The sequence below is a fragment of the Ranitomeya variabilis genome, chromosome 4 (assembly GCF_051348905.1).
Source record: "Ranitomeya variabilis isolate aRanVar5 chromosome 4, aRanVar5.hap1, whole genome shotgun sequence".
In the NCBI taxonomy this organism is placed as follows: domain Eukaryota; kingdom Metazoa; phylum Chordata; class Amphibia; order Anura; family Dendrobatidae; genus Ranitomeya; species Ranitomeya variabilis.
Genome location: NC_135235.1, coordinates 652,313,535 through 652,335,362, shown reverse-complemented (window position 1 = coordinate 652,335,362; position 21,828 = coordinate 652,313,535). Strand labels below are relative to the sequence as shown.

The window sequence follows — 21,828 nt, the reverse complement described above, 5'->3', positions numbered from 1 at the left end:
TCTTTGCATGGAACAAGACAACTACAGGACACACTTTTATAAGTGGTAAAGTCTATATTATCACACGGTGATTCAAACAGGTGCAGAGAGAAACTCAAGTCCATAACACTTGATGTAAATATTATTAAACGCAGCTTAAACAGTCTATAGGGAACTTCAGAGGAAAATGCAAACACGCAGAAAGTCTATGAAGCACAGTTATTCTTGAGGATACTTGACACGAATAAGTCCTTGTCTTAGTCCAAACATAGATAGATATGCTTAAAAGGCAGTTCAAGCAATGTCTTATCTCAACCAGGAAGGCCTGGGTGATAATCTCAGGTTTAAGCAGAGCAGCAACAGCTTACATGTCCAGCAAATGCAGATGGGAGTAAACACGAGGAGCCGATGAAGGAGCATTACTGGAAACTGGTGTATGCAGCAGGAACTCAGAGTAGAGTAAAAGGATAACCACACAGATTCACAGGAGCAGGTGTTATGATCCGGTGACCCTGGAGCCGCATGAGACTATCTCTGGAGTAGGTGGTACCTATACTGACCGCAATCCTAAACTGACACCGCTACTAGAAGTAGCCGTGGGGTGTTCCTAACACGGCCTAGACACCTCGACACAGCCGGAGGACTAAATACCCCTAAAGTTGGAAATGGGAATTCTATCTTGCCTCAGAGCAGAACCCCAAAGGATAGGCAGCCCCCCACAAATATTGACTGTGAGTTTAAGAGGAAAATACGTACGCAGGCAGAAAAACAGAATTTAGCAAAAGAAGCACTTCGAGCTAAATAGAAAAGGATAGGACAGAATTCTGAGCGGTCAGTATTAAAACCCTAAAAATATCCACAGCAGGTAATACTAATATTCTACATCTAACTAGACATAGAATGTATATCTGCATCTCCAGAGAATCCAGCATGACAGAAAAATCCAAACAAAGTCTAAGCTGGACAAAAACACAATAAATTGCACTGAACAGAAAAGCACACTGCATGCGTGCTACAGAGACAAAAAACCAGACACTTATCTTAGCTGAATTGACAGCAGGGCATGAGGAGCCAGACAGAGATGCAATCCCTCCATGAACAATAAACAACTGGCAGGGAATGCTGGATCCTACACACCTAAATACCTAATAGAGCTGCAATCAGCAGAAACACCTGCCCTGGACTACAATCCAGAGACAACTGCACTACCACTAACAACCATCGGAGGGAGCCCAAGAGCAGAATTCACAACAAGCAGGTATATAGCCAGGGAGTTATCAGAGTCAGGAGCTGGATGGAAGGCAGAATACTCTAGCACAGACTGAAGGCTGGGGTGGAGTTTTATAGCAGGAAGACACAGTGCACATGAGACCAAAGACACCATCTTGGAAAAGGGCAGTAATGCACAAAAGGTAATAAAAATGTTCAGAGTCCTGACAGAGACTTGATATTTTGTTCCTCTGCTGGCATTTCCTGCTGGTGATAGTCTCTTTTGTGTGTCCAGCCATTCTGCTGTAGTTTAACCCCTTCCCGACCTGTGATGCCATGTAGGTGTCATGAAAGTTGGTGCCAATCCGACCTGTGACGCCTATGTGGCGACATAGCAGGATCGCGTCCCTGAAGATCGGTTGAAAGGGTTAACTGAAATTTCACCCGACCTGCAGGGACAGGGGGAGTGGTACTTGAGCCCAGGGGGGGTGGCTTCACCCCTCCCCCGTGGCTACTTTCGCTCTGATTGGCTGTTGAAAATGACATTTCTGTCATGGTTCTCAATGGCAAGAGAACGTAGTAAAGCATACAAAAAGACTAGCTCTTGGAAGATGGAAACTCGAGCTGACCGTGAGCTAAACCTACCGCACAACTAACAGTGGCCGGGTAGCGTGCCTACGTTTTATCCCTAGACGCCCAGCGCCAGCCGGAGAACTGACTGACCCTAGCAGAGGAAAATACAGACCTGGCTTACCTCTAGAGAAATTTTCCCCAAAAGGCAGACAGTAGCCCCCACATATATTGGCGGTGATTTTAGAGGAAATTGACATACGAAGTATGAAGATAGGTTTAGCAAATTGAGGTCCGCTTACTAGATAGTAGGAAGACAGAAAAGGGAACTTCACGGTCAGCTGAAAACCCTTTCAAAATACCATCCTGAAATTACTTTAAGACTCTAATATCAACTCATGACACCAGAGTGGCAATTTCAGCTCACAAGAGCTTCCAGCCTCAGAAATATTCAATCACAGAGAACTGGAACAAAAATGCAAAACAAACTTAGGACTACAAGTCCAACTTATCTGATAGTAGTCTAGGAGCAGGAACATGCAACAGAAAGGCTTCTGGTAACATTGTTGGCCGGCATAGAAATGACTGAGGAGCAAGGTTAAATAGAAAACTCCCACATCCTGATGGAAACAGGTGAACAGAGGAGATGAAGCACACAAGTGCAGTACCACCAGAAACCACCGGGGGAGCCCAGAAACCAAATTCACAACAGTACCCCCCCCTCAAGGAGGGGGCACCGAACCCTCACCAGAACCACCAGGGCGATCAGGATGAGCCCTATGAAAGGCACGGACCAAATCGGAGGCATGAACATCAGAGGCTGTCACCCAAGAGTTATCCTCCTGACCGTAGCCCTTCCACTTGACCAGATACTGAAGTCTCCGTCTGGAAACACGGGAGTCCAAGATCTTCTCGACAACGTACTCCAACTCACCCTCAACCAACACCGGAGCAGGAGGCTCAACGGAAGGCACAACCGGTACCTCATACCTGCGCAACAATGACCGATGGAAGACATTATGAATAGAAAAAGATGCAGGGAGGTCCAAACGAAAGGACACAGGGTTAAGAATCTCCAATATCTTGTACGGGCCGATGAACCGAGGCTTAAACTTAGGAGAAGAAACCTTCATAGGGACAAAACGAGAAGATAACCACACCAAGTCCCCAACACAAAGACGAGGACCACCACGACGACGGCGGTTGGCAAAATGCTGAGTCTTCTCCTGGGACAACTTCAAATTGTCCACCACATGCCCCCAAATCTGATGCAACCTCTCCACCACAGCATCCACTCCAGGACAATCCGAAGACTCCACCTGACCGGAAGAGAAACGAGGATGAAACCCCGAATTACAGAAGAAAGGAGAAACCAAGGTGGCAGAACTAGCCCGATTATTGAGGGCAAACTCCGCCAAGGGCAAAAAGGCAACCCAATCATCCTGATCCGCAGACACAAAACACCTCAAATAAGTCTCCAAGGTCTGATTAGTTCGCTCGGTCTGGCCATTAGTCTGAGGGTGGAAAGCAGACGAAAAAGACAAATCAATGCCCATCCTAGCACAGAACGCTCGCCAAAATCTAGACACGAATTGGGTTCCCCTGTCAGAAACGATATTCTCCGGAATACCATGCAAGCGCACCACATTTTGAAAAAACAGAGGAACCAGCTCGGATGAGGAAGGCAATTTAGGCAAGGGAACCAAATGGACCATCTTAGAGAAACGGTCACACACCACCCAGATGACGGACATCTTCTGAGAAACAGGGAGATCAGAAATAAAATCCATGGAGATGTGAGTCCAAGGCCTCTTCGGAATAGGCAAGGATAACAACAATCCACTAGCCCGAGAACAACAAGGCTTGGCCCGAGCACAAACATCACAAGACTGCACAAAACCTCGCACATCTCGCGACAGGGAAGGCCACCAGAAGGACCTAGCCACCAAATCCCTGGTACCAAAGATTCCAGGATGACCTGCTAACGCAGAAGAATGGACCTCCGAGATGACTCTACTGGTCCAATCACCAGGAACAAACAATCTACCAGGCGGGCAACGATCAGGTCTATCCGCCTGAAACTCCTGCAAGACCCGTCGCAAGTCTGGGGAAACAGCAGATAATATCACTCCATCCTTAAGGATACCTGTAGGTTCAGAATTACCAGGGGAATCAGGCTCAAAACTCCTAGAAAGGGCATCCGCCTTCACATTTTTAGAACCCGGTAGGTAAGAAACCACAAAATTAAACCGAGAGAAAAATAACGACCAGCGCGCCTGTCTAGGATTCAGGCGCCTGGCGGACTCAAGATAAATCAAATTCTTGTGGTCGGTCAATACCACCACCTGATGTCTAGCCCCCTCAAGCCAATGACGCCACTCCTCAAAAGCCCACTTCATAGCCAAGAGCTCCCGATTACCAATATCATAATTTCGCTCAGCGGGAGAAAACTTACGAGAAAAGAACGCACAAGGTCTCATCACGGAGCAGTCGGAACTTTTCTGCGACAAAACCGCCCCAGCTCCGATTTCTGAAGCGTCGACCTCAACCTGAAAAGGAAGAGTAACATCAGGCTGACGCAATACAGGGGCGGAAGAAAAGCGGCGCTTAAGCTCCCGAAAGGCCTCCACAGCAGCAGGGGACCACTCAGCAACATCAGCACCCTTCTTAGTCAAATCAGTCAACGGTTTAGCGACATCAGAAAAACCAGTTATAAATCGACGATAAAAATTAGCAAAGCCCAAAAACTTCTGAAGGCTCTTAAGAGAAGAGGGTTGCGTCCAATCACAAATAGCCTGAACCTTGACAGGGTCCATCTCAATGGAAGAGGGGGAAAAAATGTACCCCAAAAACGAAATCTTTTGAACCCCAAAAACGCACTTAGAACCCTTTACACACAAGGAATTAGAGCGCAAAACCTGAAAAACCCTCCTGACCTGTTGGACATGAGAGTCCCAGTCATCCGAAAAAATCAAAACATCATCCAGATACACAATCAAAAATTTATCCAAATATTCACGGAAAATGTCATGCATAAAGGACTGAAAGACTGAAGGGGCATTTGAAAGACCAAAAGGCATTACTAAATACTCAAAATGGCCCTCCGGCGTATTAAATGCGGTTTTCCACTCATCCCCCTGCTTAATTCGCACTAAATTATACGCCCCACGAAGATCAATCTTAGAGAACCACTTGGCCCCCTTTATTCGAGCAAACAAATCAGTAAGCAGTGGCAAAGGATACTGATATTTAACCGTGATTTTATTCAAAAGCCGATAATCAATACACGGCCTCAAAGAGCCATCTTTTTTAGATACAAAGAAAAAATCGGCTCCTAAGGGAGATGACGAAGGTCGAATATGTCCCCTTTCCAAGGACTCCTTAATATATTCCCGCATAGCAGCATGTTCAGGCACAGACAGATTAAATAAGCGACCCTTTGGAAACTTACTGCCCGGAATCAGATCTATAGTACAATCGCACTCTCTGTGCGGAGGTAGTGAACCAATTTTAGGCTCCTCAAAAACGTCACGATAATCAGATAAAAATTCCGGAATCTCAGAGGGAATAGATGACGAAATGGAAACCAAAGGTACGTCCCCATGAGTCCCCTGACATCCCCAGCTTAACACAGACATTGCTTTCCAGTCGAGGACTGGGTTATGAGATTGCAGCCATGGCAATCCAAGCACCAACACATCATGTAGATTATACAACACAAGGAAGCGAATAATCTCCTGGTGATCCGGATTAATACGCATAGTTACTTGTGTCCAGTATTGTGGTTTATTACTAGCCAATGGCGTGGAGTCAATACCCTTCAGAGGTATAGGAACTTCCAGAGGCTCTAAATCAAACCCACAGCGTTTGGCAAAGGACCAATCCATAAGACTCAAAGCGGCGCCAGAGTCGACATAGGCGTCCGCGGTAATAGACGATAAAGAGCAAATCAGGGTCACAGATAGAATAAACTTAGACTGTAAAGTGCCAATTGAAACAGACTTATCAACCTTCTTAGTACGTTTAGAGCATGCTGATATAACATGAGTTGAATCACCACAATAGAAGCATAACCCATTTTTTCGCCTAAAATTCTGTCGTTCGCTTCTGGACAGAATTCTATCACATTGCATAATCTCTGGCGCCTTCTCAGTAGACACCGCCAAATGGTGCACAGGTTTGCGCTCCCGCAAACGCCGATCAATCTGAATAGCCATTGTCATGGACTCATTCAGACCTGTAGGCACAGGGAACCCCACCATAACATCCTTAATGGCATCAGAGAGACCCTCTCTGAAATTCGCCGCCAGGGCGCACTCATTCCACTGAGTAAGCACAGACCACTTACGAAATTTTTGGCAGTATATTTCAGCCTCATCTTGCCCTTGAGACAGGGCCATTAAGGCTTTTTCAGCCTGAATCTCTAAATGAGGTTCCTCATAAAGCAACCCCAAAGCCAGGAAAAACGCATCCACATTGAGCAACGCAGGATCCCCTGGTGCCAAAGCAAATGCCCAATCCTGAGGGTCGCCCCGGAGCAAGGAAATTACAATCCTGACCTGCTGTGCAGGATCTCCAGCGGAGCGAGATCTCAGAGACAAAAATAATTTACAATTATGTTTGAAATTCTGGAAGCGAGATCTATCCCCGGAGAAAAATTCAGGTAAAGGAATTCTAGGTTCAGATATAGGAGCATGAATAACAAAATCCTGTAAACTTTGAACCTTCACAGCGAGATTATCCAAACCTGTAGCTAAACTCTGAGGATCCATATTAATCAGGTGAAATCAGAACCATTCAAGGATTAGAAGGAGAGAGAGACGAAGGCTGCAGTAGGCAGAGATGCTAGTGAATCAACTAATGAGCAAACTCAGGAAAAAAAAAAAAAAATTATCTGCAGACTTCTTTTCACTCCTTTCTTCTGCCAATTATTTTAACCCTTGGCCGGCCAAACTGTCATGGTTCTCAATGGCAAGAGAACGTAGTAAAGCATACAAAAAGACTAGCTCTTGGAAGATGGAAACTCGAGCTGACCGTGAGCTAAACCTACCGCACAACTAACAGTGGCCGGGTAGCGTGCCTACGTTTTATCCCTAGACGCCCAGCGCCAGCCGGAGAACTGACTGACCCTAGCAGAGGAAAATACAGACCTGGCTTACCTCTAGAGAAATTTTCCCCAAAAGGCAGACAGTAGCCCCCACATATATTGGCGGTGATTTTAGAGGAAATTGACATACGAAGTATGAAGATAGGTTTAGCAAATTGAGGTCCGCTTACTAGATAGTAGGAAGACAGAAAAGGGAACTTCACGGTCAGCTGAAAACCCTTTCAAAATACCATCCTGAAATTACTTTAAGACTCTAATATCAACTCATGACACCAGAGTGGCAATTTCAGCTCACAAGAGCTTCCAGCCTCAGAAATATTCAATCACAGAGAACTGGAACAAAAATGCAAAACAAACTTAGGACTACAAGTCCAACTTATCTGATAGTAGTCTAGGAGCAGGAACATGCAACAGAAAGGCTTCTGGTAACATTGTTGGCCGGCATAGAAATGACTGAGGAGCAAGGTTAAATAGAAAACTCCCACATCCTGATGGAAACAGGTGAACAGAGGAGATGAAGCACACAAGTGCAGTACCACCAGAAACCACCGGGGGAGCCCAGAAACCAAATTCACAACACATTTCACTTTCAATCAGAGCAATCGTAATATTTCACCAATGAAAATTGTTGAAATATTACTATCGATCCATGGCTGATGCTGCAATATCATCGGCCATGGCTGGAGACCACGGTCTGCCACCGCCACCGATCGCCTCCCCTCCGTCCTGTCCTCTGCTCCCCTCTGTCCTCCTGTCCGCTCACCCCGTGCTCCGATCCCACCCCCTCATACTAACAGACCTCCGGTGTCCCTCCCGGTGTCCGTCCATCTTCTACATGGGCGCTGCCATTTTCCAAAATGCGCCCACCGAATCTGCTAGCCGGCAGATTAGTTTATTCATTTTGATCACTGTGATAGATCATATCACAGTCATCAAAATAAAAAAAATTGTAAATAAACCCCCCTTTATCACCCCCATAGGTAGGGAACATACAGTAATAAAATAAAGAAAATATATTTATTTTTATTTTTCCACTAGGGTTAGGGTTGGAACTAGGGTTAGGGTTAAAACTAGGGTTAGGGTTAGAACTAGGGTTAGGGTTGCAATTAGGGTTAGGGTTGCAATTAGGGTAAGGGTTACGGTTAGAATTAGGGTTAGAATTAGGCCGCTGCGGATTCGTAGCAGTTTTCCATCACATTTACAGTACCATGTAAACCTATGGAAAACCAAATCCGCTGTGCCCATGGTGCGGAAAATACCGCTTGGTATTTTCCGCAGCATGTCAATTCTTTGTGCGGATTCCGCAGCGTTTTACACCTGTTCCTGTATAGGAATCCGCTGGTGAAATCTGCACAAAAAACATTGGAAATCCCCGGTAAATCCACAGGTAAAACTGTTGTGAATTTGGATTCTGGGCTCCCCCGGTGGCTACTGGTGGAATTGAACTGGTGTCTTCATCTTCTCTGTTCACCTGTTCCCATCAAGATGTGGGAGTCGCTATATAACCTTGCTGCTCTGTTAGTTGCTTGCCGGTCAACAATGTTATCAGAAGCCTCTCTGTGCTTGTTCCTGCTCCTAGACAACTACTAGATAAGTTGGACTCTTGTCCATGTTTGTTTTTGCATTTTGTTCCAGTTCACAGCTGTAGTTTCGTTACTGTGTCTGGAAAGCTCTTGTGAACGGGAATTGCCACTCTGGTGTTATGAGTTAATGCCAGAGTTTTAAAGTAATTTCTGGATGGTGTTTTTTTGATAGGGTTTTCAGCTGACCATGAAAGTGTCCTTTCTGTCTTCTGCTATGTAGTAAGTGGACCTCAAATTTGCTAAACCTATTTTCATACTACGTTTGTTATTTCATCTCAACTCACCGCCAATACATGTGGGGGGCCTCTGTCTCCTTTCGGGGTATTTCTCTAGAGGTGAGCTAGGACTAACATTTTCCTCTGCTAGCTTTATTTAGTCCTCCGGCTGGGCTGGGCATCTAGAATCAACGTAGGCATGCTACCCGGCCACTGCTAGTTGTGCGTTAGGTTTAGTTCATGGTCAGCTCAGTTCCCATCTTCCAAGAGCTAGTTCCTATATATGCTTATGCTATGTTCTCTTGCCATTGAGATCATGACAGTTTGACCGGCCTGCAAAGTGTTAATTGTTTGGGCTGAAGCAGGAGAAAAAGAAGTGTTGAAGGGAAATTTTTTTTTTTTTTCCCCTCAGAGTTTTGCTGCCTAGCCCTTAATTGCTGTCTAGCTGCTTCTTACCTCCTCTTAACCCTTGAATGGCTCTGTGTCCACCTGTTTGTAATGGATCTTCAGAGTGTAACTGCAGGTTTGAATAATCTCGCCACGAAGGTACAAAATTTGCAAGATTTTGTTTGTCATGCACCTGTATCTGAGCCGAGAATTCCTTTGCCGGAATTTTTCTCGGGGAATAGATCCGGGTTTCAGAATTTTCGAAATAATTGCAAATTATTTTTGTCTCTGAAATCTCGCTCTGCCGGAGACCCTGCACAGCAGGTCAGGATTGTGATTTCCTTTCTCCGGGGCGACCCTCAAGACTGGGCTTTTTCATTGACACCAGGAGATCCTGCGTTGCTCAATGTGGATGCGTTTTTTCTGGCCTTGGGGTTGCTTTATGACGAACCTCATTTGGAGCTTCAGGCAGAAAAAACTTTGATGTCCCTATCTCAGGGGCAAGATGAAGCGGAAATTTACTGCCAAAGATTCCGTAAATGGTCTGTGCTTACTCAGTGGAATGAGTGCGCCCTGGCGGCGACTTTCAGAGAGGGTCTCTCTGATGCCATTAAGGATGTTATGGTGGGGTTCCCTGTGCCTGCGGGTCTGAATGAGTCCATGACAATGGCTATTCAGATCGATAGGCGTTTGCGGGAGCGCAAACCAGTGCACCATCTGGCGGTGTCCACTGAGAAGTCGCCAGAGAGTATGCAGTGTGATAGAATTCTGTCCCGAAGCGAGCGGCAGAATTTTAGACGGAAAAATGGGTTGTGTTTCTATTGTGGTGATTCTACTCATGTTATATCAGCATGCTCTAAGCGCACTAAAAAGCTTGGTAAATCTGTTTCCATTTGCACCTTACCGTCTAAATTTATTCTATCTGTGACCCTGATTTGCTCTTTGTCATCTATTACCACGGACGCCTATGTCGACTCTGGCGCCGCTTTGAGTCTTATGGATTGGTCCTTTGCCAAACGCTGTGGGTATGATTTAGAGCCTTTGGAGACTCCTATTCCTCTGAAGGGGATTGACTCCACCCCATTGGCTAATAATAAACCACAATACTGGACACAAGTAACTATGCGTATTAATCCGGATCACCAGGAGATTATTCGCTTTCTGGTGCTGTATAATCTACATGATGATTTGGTGCTAGGATTGCCTTGGCTGCAATCTCACAACCCAGTCCTCGACTGGAGAGCTATGTCTGTGTTGAGCTGGGGATGTAAGGGGGCTCATGGGGATGTACCTGTGGTTTCCATTTCATCATCCATTCCCTCTGAAATTCCTGAGTTCCTGTCTGACTATCGTGACGTCTTTGAAGAATCCAAGCTTGGTTCGTTACCTCCGCACCGAGAGTGCGATTGTGCCATAGATTTAATCCCGGGTAGTAAATACCCAAAGGGTCGTTTATTTAATCTGTCTGTGCCTGAACATGCTGCTATGCGAGAATATATAAAGGAGTCCTTGGAAAAGGGACATATTCGTCCATCGTCATCTCCCTTAGGAGCCGGTTTTTTCTTTGTGTCAAAAAAAGACGGCTCTTTGAGACCTTGTATTGATTATCGGCTTTTGAATAAAATCACTGTTAAATATCAGTACCCATTGCCGTTGCTGACTGATTTGTTTGCTCGCATAAAGGGGGCCAAGTGGTTCTCTAAGATTGACCTTCGTGGGGCGTATAATTTGGTGCGAATCAGGCAGGGGGATGAGTGGAAAACCGCATTTAATACGCCCGAGGGCCACTTTGAGTATTTAGTGATGCCTTTTGGTCTTTCTAATGCTCCGTCAGTTTTCCAGTCCTTTATGCATGATATTTTTCGCGATTATTTGGATAAATTTATGATTGTGTATCTGGATGATATTCTGATTTTTTCGGATGACTGGGACTCTCATGTCCAGCAAGTCAGGAGGGTTTTTCAGGTTTTGCGGTCTAATTCTCTGTGTGTGAAGGGTTTTAAGTGTGTTTTTGGGGTACAGAGGATTTCCTTTTTGGGATATATTTTTTCCCCCTCTTCCATTGAAATGGATCCTGTCAAGGTTCAGGCTATTTGTGATTGGACGCAACCCTCTTCTCTTAAGAGTCTTCAGAAATTTTTGGGCTTTGCTAACTTTTATCGTCGATTTATTGCTGGTTTTTCGGATATTGCTAAGCCATTGACCAATTTGACTAAGAAGGGTGCTGATGTTGCTGATTGGTCCCCTGATGCTGTGGAGGCCTTTCGGGAGCTTAAGCGCCGTTTTTTCTCTGCCCCTGTGTTGCGTCAGCCTGATGTTGCTCTACCTTTTCAGGTTGAGGTCGACGCTTCTGAGATCGGAGCTGGGGCAGTGTTGTCGCAGAAAAGTTCTGACTGCTCCGTGATGAGGCCTTGTGCCTTCTTTTCCCGTAAATTTTCGCCCGCTGAGCGGAATTATGATGTTGGGAATCGGGAGCTTTTGGCCATGAAGTGGGCTTTTGAGGAGTGGCGCCATTGGCTTGAGGGGGCCAGACATCAGGTGGTGGTATTGACTGACCACAAAAATTTGATTTATCTTGAGACCGCCAGGCGCCTGAATCCTAGACAGGCGCGCTGGTCATTATTTTTCTCTCGGTTTAATTTTGTGGTGTCATACCTACCGGGTTCTAAGAATGTTAAGGCGGATGCCCTTTCTAGGAGTTTTGAGCCTGACTCGCCTGGTAACTCTGAGCCCACAGGTATCCTTAAGGATGGAGTGGTATTGTCAGCCGTTTCTCCAGACCTGCGGCGGGCCTTGCAGGAGTTTCAGGCGGAGAGACCTGATCGTTGCCCACCTGATAAACTGTTTGTTCCTGATGATTGGACCAGTAGAGTCATCTCTGAGGTTCATTCTTCTGCGTTGGCAGGTCATCCTGGCATTTTTGGTACCAGGGATTTGGTGGCAAGGTCCTTCTGGTGGCCTTCCCTGTCACGAGATGTGCGAGGCTTTGTGCAGTCTTGTGACGTTTGTGCTCGGGCCAAGCCTTGTTGTTCTCGGGCTAGTGGATTATTGTTGCCCTTGCCTATTCCTAAGAGGCCTTGGACGCACATCTCGATGGATTTTATTTCAGATCTGCCTGTTTCTCAGAAGATGTCTGTCATCTGGGTGGTGTGTGACCGTTTTTCTAAGATGGTCCATTTGGTTCCTCTGCCCAAGTTACCTTCTTCTTCCGAGTTGGTTCCTCTGTTTTTTCAAAATGTTGTTCGTTTGCATGGTATTCCTGAGAATATCGTTTCTGACAGAGGGACCCAATTCGTGTCTAGATTTTGGCGGGCATTCTGTGCTAGGATGGGCATAGATTTATCTTTTTCGTCCGCTTTCCATCCTCAGACGAATGGCCAGACCGAGCGGATTAATCAGACCCTGGAGACATATCTGAGGTGTTTTGTGTCTGCTGACCAGGATGATTGGGTTGCTTTTTTGCCATTGGCGGAGTTCGCTCTCAATAATCGGGCCAGCTCTGCCACTTTGGTGTCCCCGTTTTTCTGTAATTCGGGGTTTCATCCTCGATTTTCCTCTGGTCAGGTGGAATCTTCGGATTGTCCTGGAGTGGATGCTGTGGTGGAGAGATTGCATCAGATCTGGGGGCAGGTGGTGGACAATTTGAGGTTGTCCCAGGAGAAGACTCAGCTTTTTGCCAACCGCCACCGTCGTGTTGGTCCTCGGCTTTCTGTTGGGGATTTGGTGTGGTTGTCTTCTCGTTTTGTCCCTATGAGGGTCTCTTCTCCTAAGTTTAAGCCTCGGTTTATCGGCCCGTATAAGATATTGGAGATTCTTAACCCTGTTTCCTTCCGTTTGGACCTCCCTGCATCCTTTTCTATTCATAACGTTTTTCATCGGTCATTATTGCGCAGGTATGAGGTACCGGTTGTGCCTTCCGTTGAGCCTCCTGCTCCGGTGTTGGTTGAGGGTGAGTTGGAGTACGTTGTGGAGAAAATCTTGGACTCTCGTGTTTCCAGACGGAGACTCCAGTATCTGGTCAAGTGGAAGGGATACGGCCAGGAGGATAATTCTTGGGTGAATGCATCTGATGTTCATGCCTCCGATCTGGTTCGTGCCTTTCATAGGGCCCATCCTGATCGCCCTGGTGGTTCTGGTGAGGGTTCGGTGCCCCCTCCTTGAGGGGGGGGTACTGTTGTGAATTTGGATTCTGGGCTCCCCCGGTGGCTACTGGTGGAATTGAACTGGTGTCTTCATCTTCTCTGTTCACCTGTTCCCATCAAGATGTGGGAGTCGCTATATAACCTTGCTGCTCTGTTAGTTGCTTGCCGGTCAACAATGTTATCAGAAGCCTCTCTGTGCTTGTTCCTGCTCCTAGACAACTACTAGATAAGTTGGACTCTTGTCCATGTTTGTTTTTGCATTTTGTTCCAGTTCACAGCTGTAGTTTCGTTACTGTGTCTGGAAAGCTCTTGTGAACGGGAATTGCCACTCTGGTGTTATGAGTTAATGCCAGAGTTTTAAAGTAATTTCTGGATGGTGTTTTTTTGATAGGGTTTTCAGCTGACCATGAAAGTGTCCTTTCTGTCTTCTGCTATGTAGTAAGTGGACCTCAAATTTGCTAAACCTATTTTCATACTACGTTTGTTATTTCATCTCAACTCACCGCCAATACATGTGGGGGGCCTCTGTCTCCTTTCGGGGTATTTCTCTAGAGGTGAGCTAGGACTAACATTTTCCTCTGCTAGCTTTATTTAGTCCTCCGGCTGGGCTGGGCATCTAGAATCAACGTAGGCATGCTACCCGGCCACTGCTAGTTGTGCGTTAGGTTTAGTTCATGGTCAGCTCAGTTCCCATCTTCCAAGAGCTAGTTCCTATATATGCTTATGCTATGTTCTCTTGCCATTGAGATCATGACATAAAACGCAGTGTGTTTTACCTGCAGATTTTTCAAAAACGGTGCGGAAAACTATGCATACAAATCCGCAATGTGGGAATATAGCCTTAGGGTTAGATTTAGAGTTAGAGTTGGAATTAGGGTTAAGATTAGGGTTAGGGCTGTGTTGGGGTTAGAGTTAGGCTTGTGGTTAGGGTTATGGTTGGGATTAGGGTTAGGGGTGTGTTAGGGTTAGGGTTGTGGTTATGGTTGGGATTAGGGTTAGGGGTGTGTTGGGGTTAGGGTTGTGGTTAGGGGGGTGTTGGGGTTAGGGTTGTGATTAGGGTCATGGTTAGAGTTGGGATTAGGGTTACGGATGTGTTGGGGTTAGGCTTCTTTCACACTTCCGTTTTTTTGCTATCCGTCGCAATCCGTTGTTTTGGTAAAAAAACAGATCCTGCAAACGTGCCCGCAGGATGCTTTTTTTTGCCATACACTTTTATTGACGATGGATTGCGACGGATGGCCACACGTCGCATCCATCGTGCAATGGATGCGTCGTGTTTTGGCGGACCGTCGTGATGAAAAAACGTTCAAGGGAAAGTTTTTTTGTCCGTCGGATTCGCCATTTCCGACCACGCATAATTGTAAAACTGCATCCGCTGCCCACGCTGTGCACAATTTTGCACAACGTCTGTCGGTGCGTCGGGCCGACGGTTTGCGACGGCCCCGTACCAACGGAAATGTGAAAGAGGCCTAAGTGTTGGAGTTAGAATTGAGGGGTTTCCACTGTTTAGGCACATCAGGGGGTCTCCAAACGCGACATGGCACCACTATTGATTCCAGCCAATCTTGCGTTCAAAACGTCAACTGGTGCTCCCTCCCTTCCGAACTCGTGTGTCCAAACAGTGGTTTACCCCCACAAATGGGGTACCAGTGTACTCAGGACAAACTGGGAAACAACTTTTGGGGTCGAATTTCTCCTGTTACCCTTTGTGAAAATAAAAAATTGTGGGCTTAAAAATCATTTTTGAGGGAAGAAAAATGATTTTTTATTTTCACGACTCTGCGTTATAAATTTCTGTGAAGCACTTGGGGGTTCAAAGTGATCACCACACATCTAGATAAGTTCCTTGGGGGTCTAGTTTCCAAAATGGGGTCACTTCTGGGGGTTTCTACTGTTTAGGCACATCAGGGGCTCTGCAAACGCAACGTGATGCCGCAGACCATTCCATCAAAGTCTGCATTTCAAAACGTCACTACTTCCCTTCCGAGCCCCGACGTGTACCCACACAGTGGTTCCCCCCCACATATAGGGTATCAGTGTACTCAGGACAAACTGGACAACAACTTTTGGGGTCCAATTTCTCCTGTTACCCTTGTGAAAATAAAAAATTGCGGATTAAAAAATCATTTTTGAGGAAAGAAAAATGATTTTTTATTTTCACGGCTCTGCGTTATAAACTCCTGTGAAGCACTTTGGCGTTCAAAGTGCTCACCACACATCTAGATTAGTTCCTTGGGGGGTCTAGTTTCCAAAATGGGGTCACTTGTGGGGGAGCTCCAATGTTTAGTTACACAGGGGCTCTCCAAACGCGACATGGTGTCCGCTAATGATTGGAGCTAATTTTTCATTCAAAAAGTCAAATGGCGCTCCTTCCCTTCCGAGCCTTGCCGTGTGCTCAAACAGTGGTTTACCCCCCACATGTGAGGTATCGGTGTACTCAGGAGAAATTGCCCAACATATTTTAGGATCCATTTTATCCTGTTGCCCATGTGAAAATGAAAAAATTGAGGCTAAAAGAACTTTTTTGTGAAAAAAAGTACTTTTTCATTTTTACGGATCAATTTGTGAAGCACCTGGTGGTTTAAGGTGCTCACTATGCATCTAAATAAGTTCCTTGGGGGGTCTAGTTTACAAAATGGGGTCACTTGAGGGGGAGCTCCAATCTCTAGGCACACAGGGGTTCTCCAAACACGACATGGTGTCCACTAAAGATTGGAGCCAACTTTTCAATCAAAAAGTCAAATGGCACTCCTTCCCTTCCGAGCCCTGTCGTGCGCCCAGACAGTGGTTCCCCCCCACATATGGGGTATCAGCATACTCAGAACAAATTGGACCACAACTTTCGAGGTCCAGTTTCTCCTTTTATCCTTGGTAAAATAAAAAAATTGTTGCTAAAAGATCATTTTTGTGACTAAAAAGTTAAATGTTCATTTTTTCCTTCCATGTTGCTTCCGCTGCTGTGAAACACCTAAAGGGTTAATAAACTTCTTGAATATGGTTTTGGGCACCTTGAGGGGTGCAGTTTTTAGCATAGTGTCACTTTTGGGTATTTTCAGCCAAATAGACCCCTCAAACTGACTTAAAATGTGAGGTGTTCCCTTAAAAAATGGTTTTGTAAATTTTGCTGTAAAAATGAGAAATCGCTGGTCAAATTTTAACCCTTATAACTTCCTAGCAAATAAAAAATTGGTTTCCAAAATTGTGCTGATGTTAAGTAGACATGTGGGTAATGTTATTTATTAACTATTTTGTGTCACATAACTCTCTGGTTTAACAGAATAAAAATTCAAAATTTGAAAATTGTGAAATTTTCAAAATGTTCACCAAATTTCCGTTTTTTCACAAATAAATGCAAAATCGACCTAAATTTACCACTTACATGAAGCCCAATATGTCACGAAAAAACAATCTCAGAATAGCTAAGATCCGTTGAAGCGTTCCTGAGTTATTACCTCATAAAGGGACACTGGTCAGAATTGCAAAAAATGGCCAGGTCATTAAGGTCAAAATAGGCTGGGTCATGAAGGGGTTAAAGTCAGCCAGTGAAAATCCAGCTAGTGTGTATCTCTTTGCTGCTTCTGTTCTGTACTCTGCACCTATCTAATTTTTCTTTTTAGGAAGTAGGCTGCATATTATCTAACAGTACATATTTTATCCTTTTTTGTTTTTTTGTGGTTTGTTTTACTTACTCTGGGATCTTTCCTTTTTCAGCACATTTCCCTTTTGTGGGTAATTCACACTTTGCTCTGCCCTTTGTTTCTTTAATAGGAACGTGAAGAACTTGACGACCTTTCAGTCAGCATAGGTCTGAGTTGCCTTCTTCTAGTTTGTGTTTAGGGCTATCTCTAGTCTCTACAGGAATCAGCAGGGTCAGTTGGAGTTTTTTAGCTTTACCTATTATCCCAAGTGAGTTGCTAGCATAACAGATTTCTAACATTGACACATCACCAGGGTAAACCTTCATAAAATGTTGTCTTGTCTAATATGTCTGTGATAACCCTTTAAAATGAAAAATGAAACAAATCTTAGCTTAAAAAAGGTTTTTAAAAGTGTAAAAACATTCAAAATCACCCCCTTTTCATAAAACAAAAAGAAATGTAAAAAGTAAGCATATTTTACATGCCCACGTCCGTAAGAGGCAGATCTATTAAAATGTGGTACTGATTAAAGTATAAGGTATACCACACAACCAGTGATGATCTAGCACTAAAATGCTTGGTACTCAAATAGGGCAGGTCCGACTCTTGAACGTGCCTGACTTGAGTACTGAGTATAATGAAAGTCAATGGGAAATTCAAGCATTTCGCTGGAAGACAGGAGGGTCTAGGGAGGCAGGAAAATTACTGAAATGGATGAAAACACTGCTCAAATGGAATGGGAACAGCCTGTGGAAGACGCCTGGACGCATCTCTGACTAATTGCCATTTCCCACAGTCGTATTCACGATCTCCTCATGTCCCTCTTGAAACATGAAGGGTGAGAAGCCAGAATCAATAAATGAAAATATAAAGAGCTTCTCAGACTGTTCAAGTGTGTGATCACTTGTCTACTGGAACTCTGCGTGCATAAAAAATCGCATAGCACTCGGCCCAATGTTAATCTATGGTGCAGCTCCCATCATCCGATATTTTCTCCGCCGTATTCAGGATCCGAGTGAAATCGCAGCATGCTGCGATTGTCGGCGTATCTCGGCCGAGACTCGCCAATGGAAGTCTATGGGTGCGAGAAAAAAATCGGATTACACACGGACCATGCGTGTGCATTGCGAGAAATACGCACCAGTGTTAGAGAAAAGCCGGTAATTCAATTGCCGGCTTTTCATTTCTCCTTCACAAACCCGACAGGATATGAGACATGGTTTACATACAGTAAACCATCTCATATCCCTTTTTTTTTGCATATTCCACACTACTAATGTTAGTAGTGTGTATGTGCAAAATGTGGGTGCTGTAGCTTGTAAAATAAAGAGTTAAATCGCTCCCGCGCAATTTTCTCCACCAGAGTGGTAAAGCCAGTGACTGAGGGCAGATATTAATAGCCTAGAGAGGGTCCATGGTTATTGGCCCCCCTGGCTACAAACATATGCCCCCAGCCACCCCAGAAAAGGCACATCTAAAAGATGTGTTTTAGGTTACAGCAGCAGTATACCTATAGAAGAACTGTAAGGCAATAATCCCGGCCTATATGCCTCTAGTCCAAAACTATCCTCCACCAGCTATCCCTACACTGAGTGCATGTAACAGCGGTTTTCCTAGCAAAAGGGCAGTGCACAGCCCTGAAAAGGACTTTTGCTTTAATGGTGCAGTAGCGGTATACAGGTACTGCAATAGCAAATAAACACTGCCTATTTGCCTGCTCTAATCTAAGCTCTCCCTCCTGAATCAGCTCACCCTGAACTGCTTTCAAGCATCGCGTCATCTGGTCTTATATACGACCCAATGATGCGATGTGGCTGGAAAATCACAGTAATGCCAGAAGCCAACATGACTTTGGCATTACAGTGTATCACAGGCAATCCCTGCATGTTTATTGGTAGTCTAAAAGCCGGGGGTTGTTTTTTGCATAGGGAAAGCTGTGGACTGCCCTTGTTCTTGCTGGAATCTTGGGGTGCAAATGGCTATTGTAGTTTCCACACGACACAATAGGGAAACTACCAAGCTCCGCTCAAGGGACTGATCTTTGCAAGATGGATATCTGCACTGGGCGAGATGGTTTTAATTTTGTCTATTTCACATTTTAGTCACTGATGATTGCATAAGTGTCAGCTGACCTTGAATTGGATTAATTTTAGTTTTTTACCCTATCTTAATGGGTCATTTTATTTTGTGTGTGTACTTATATTTTGTTGAATATCTTGATTAAAGGTTATGTTTTAATGCTCACAATGTGCTGATCCACACTATCTGATAGTGAGGTGTCCGGGAGATTTTTTTGCTTGAGAATTGCCTGGACTTACTCCCCCCCCCCATATGGTTGATCGGTTATTAGTTTCAAAGAGAGTTTCCAGTAGAACATCTACTGCAAAATGTAGCAGTGGACATATTTTATTTAAAACGCAACAACCTCTTCAATTGTATTGGTCAGTTATTCTGTTATGAATATGCTTACGAGCAAGGTGGTGCAAATTGTGGGAAGCCCAATGCTGGCCAAAGCAGACAAGTATTACCTGGTAGTCACCTTTTAACTGGTTTGGTCTTCAATGCAGGACGTCCCTGATACACAGGAATTAGTCGCTGACTGGCTTTTTACAGTTTAACAAGTCAAAAATGATCCAGGTCATGCACAGAAGTTAGGCATGAAGCAGTCCAGGAACAAGCAAGATTAATTTCTAGCAATGAATAAATGTCTATTTTAAAAAAATACACATTTAATTTTTTTTTTCAGATTTTAATGATCATAGTATCACACTTGATACCTTTGAAGAACATCCCATTATACCAGACATAACTCCAGTTCTTCTTAAGCAAGAGAAATATAGCAAAACGGATGGTGAACAACAAAGAGCACACAGAAGAAAGAAGCCATTTTCATGTTGTCAGTGTGGGAAATGCTATGCAACAATATGTGATCTTATTGAGCATCAGAGAATTCACAGAGGGGAGAATCTATTTTCTTCTTCCGAATGTGGGAAAGGTTTTGCAGACAAATCATATCTTGCTAGGCATCAGAAAATGAACACAGGGGAGAAGCCATTTTCATGTTCACAATGTTGGAAATGTTGTTCTATGAAATCTTATCTTAATAAACATCAGCGAATTCACACAGGTGAGAAGCCATTTTCATGTTCAGAATGTGGAAAATGTTTTAATTGGAAAACAAATCTTGTTTCACATCTGAAAATTCACACAGGGGAGAAGCCATTTTCATGTTCAAAATGTGGGAAATGTTTTAAGAACAAATCAGTTTTAGCCTCGCATGAAAAGATTCACACAGGGGAGAAACCATTTTCCTGTTCGGAATGTGGAAAATGTTTTAATCGGAAAACAAATCTTGTTTCACATCTGAAAATTCACACAGGGGAGAAGCCATTTTCATGTTCACAATGTGGGAAATGTTTTAAGAGCAAATCAGTTTTAGCCTCGCATGAAAAGATTCACACAGGGGAGAAACCATTTTCCTGTTCGGAATGTGGAAAATGTTTTAATTGGAAAACAAATCTTGTTTCACATCTGAAAATTCACACAGGGGAGAAGCCATTTTCATGTTCAAAATGTGGGAAATGTTTTAAGAACAAATCAGTTTTAGCCTCGCATGAAAAGATTCACACAGGGGAGAAACCATTTTCCTGTTCAGAATGTGGAAAATGTTTTAATCGGAAAACAACTGTTACTAGACATCTGAAAATTCACACAGGGGAGAAACCATTTTCATGTTCACAATGTTGGAAATGTTTTACAGAGAAATCACATCTTATTAGACATCAGAGATTTCACACACAGGAGAAACCATTTTCATGTTTAGAATGTGCAAAATGCTTTTCTTTAAAATCTGATCTTACTAAACATCAGATAATTCACACAGGGGAGAAGCCATTTTCATGTTCAAAATGTGGGAAATGTTTTAAGAACAAATCAGAATTAACCACGCATGAAAAAATTCACACAGGGGAGAAACCATTTTCCTGTTCAGAATGTGGAAAATGTTTTAACCGGAAAACAGCTCTTACTAGACATCTGAAAATTCACACAGGGGAGAAGACATTATTCTGATGTAATGATTATTCAGAATGTAATTTTCATTTTCAGAATGTGGGTACATATATATATATATGATAGATTCGCTATATGCTTGTTAATGGCGTTCCAGGGTGGGTTGGATCTCTTTGTCACATACTTTTTTTATCACGTTTTATTTTATTCATGTTTTGTACATGATTATTTCTAAATAAAGAATGTTATACTTTATGTGGGTGTGATGCTGCATTCAGTAGGATCATCAGGGGCTTCTTGGTTCTGATGTATCACTTCCTCCGGTTCAGGCTGGTTTAGGGGAGAATGGATAAGGGTCTGGGTGATCTCTCTGGCCGAATTTCTACCCGTTTCTTCCCCCTTGTTCTAACTCTAACAAACTTTTAAAGTCTAGCTGCAGCCTCTCTGATGCACACCCACCCCGGTTTGTCATTGCTGTTGCGCTTGTATTGGTGTCATCTTGTGCCCTGTGTTCCTGGCCTTTAGGCATTTTCCCCTCTTCATGCCAGATTCTCTGTCACCGGCAAAACCGCTGATTGTACCAAGAGCTCTGGAAAATGTCATTACCTGTGAGTAACTTAGATTTTTCCCGTCACCCATGACAGTACCACCTGAGAGATTTTTAGTGAATGACAATCCACCTTAGGGAGGGGCTACCGCTTGTAGAACCAAGATGGATGAAAAAGAAGAAAGAAAAAAAAAAAGCAGCACTCACCAGTTTGAAAGCAAATATTCACTCCTTTATTACACCCTTCACGGTGTGTATAAGTGACGTGGACATTCAGGTTTAAAGAGGCATGCAGGGTCCCTGGACCCGTTGAAACGTTCAGTCGCGAAATGGCCAGCTGTCCACTTTTCCTCCTCCTGCATGCCTCTTTGAACCTGCACATTCACATGTCACATGAACGCACCATGAAGGTAATAAATGTAGTAAAGGACTGAATATTT

The 21,828-nt window shown here is 44.2% G+C and overlaps 1 protein-coding gene across 1 annotated transcript in view; it reads left to right on the top strand.

Annotated features, from left to right (window-relative positions):
- LOC143766193 (uncharacterized) overlaps positions 1 to 21,828 on the top strand; it is a 65,740-nt gene that overhangs the window by 6,672 nt on the left and 37,240 nt on the right. The window contains exon 7 of the mRNA XM_077253672.1: positions 19,577 to 20,884. Within this exon, the coding sequence (XP_077109787.1) occupies positions 19,577 to 20,884 (1,308 nt within the window). The remainder of the gene's footprint in view (positions 1 to 19,576; positions 20,885 to 21,828) is intronic.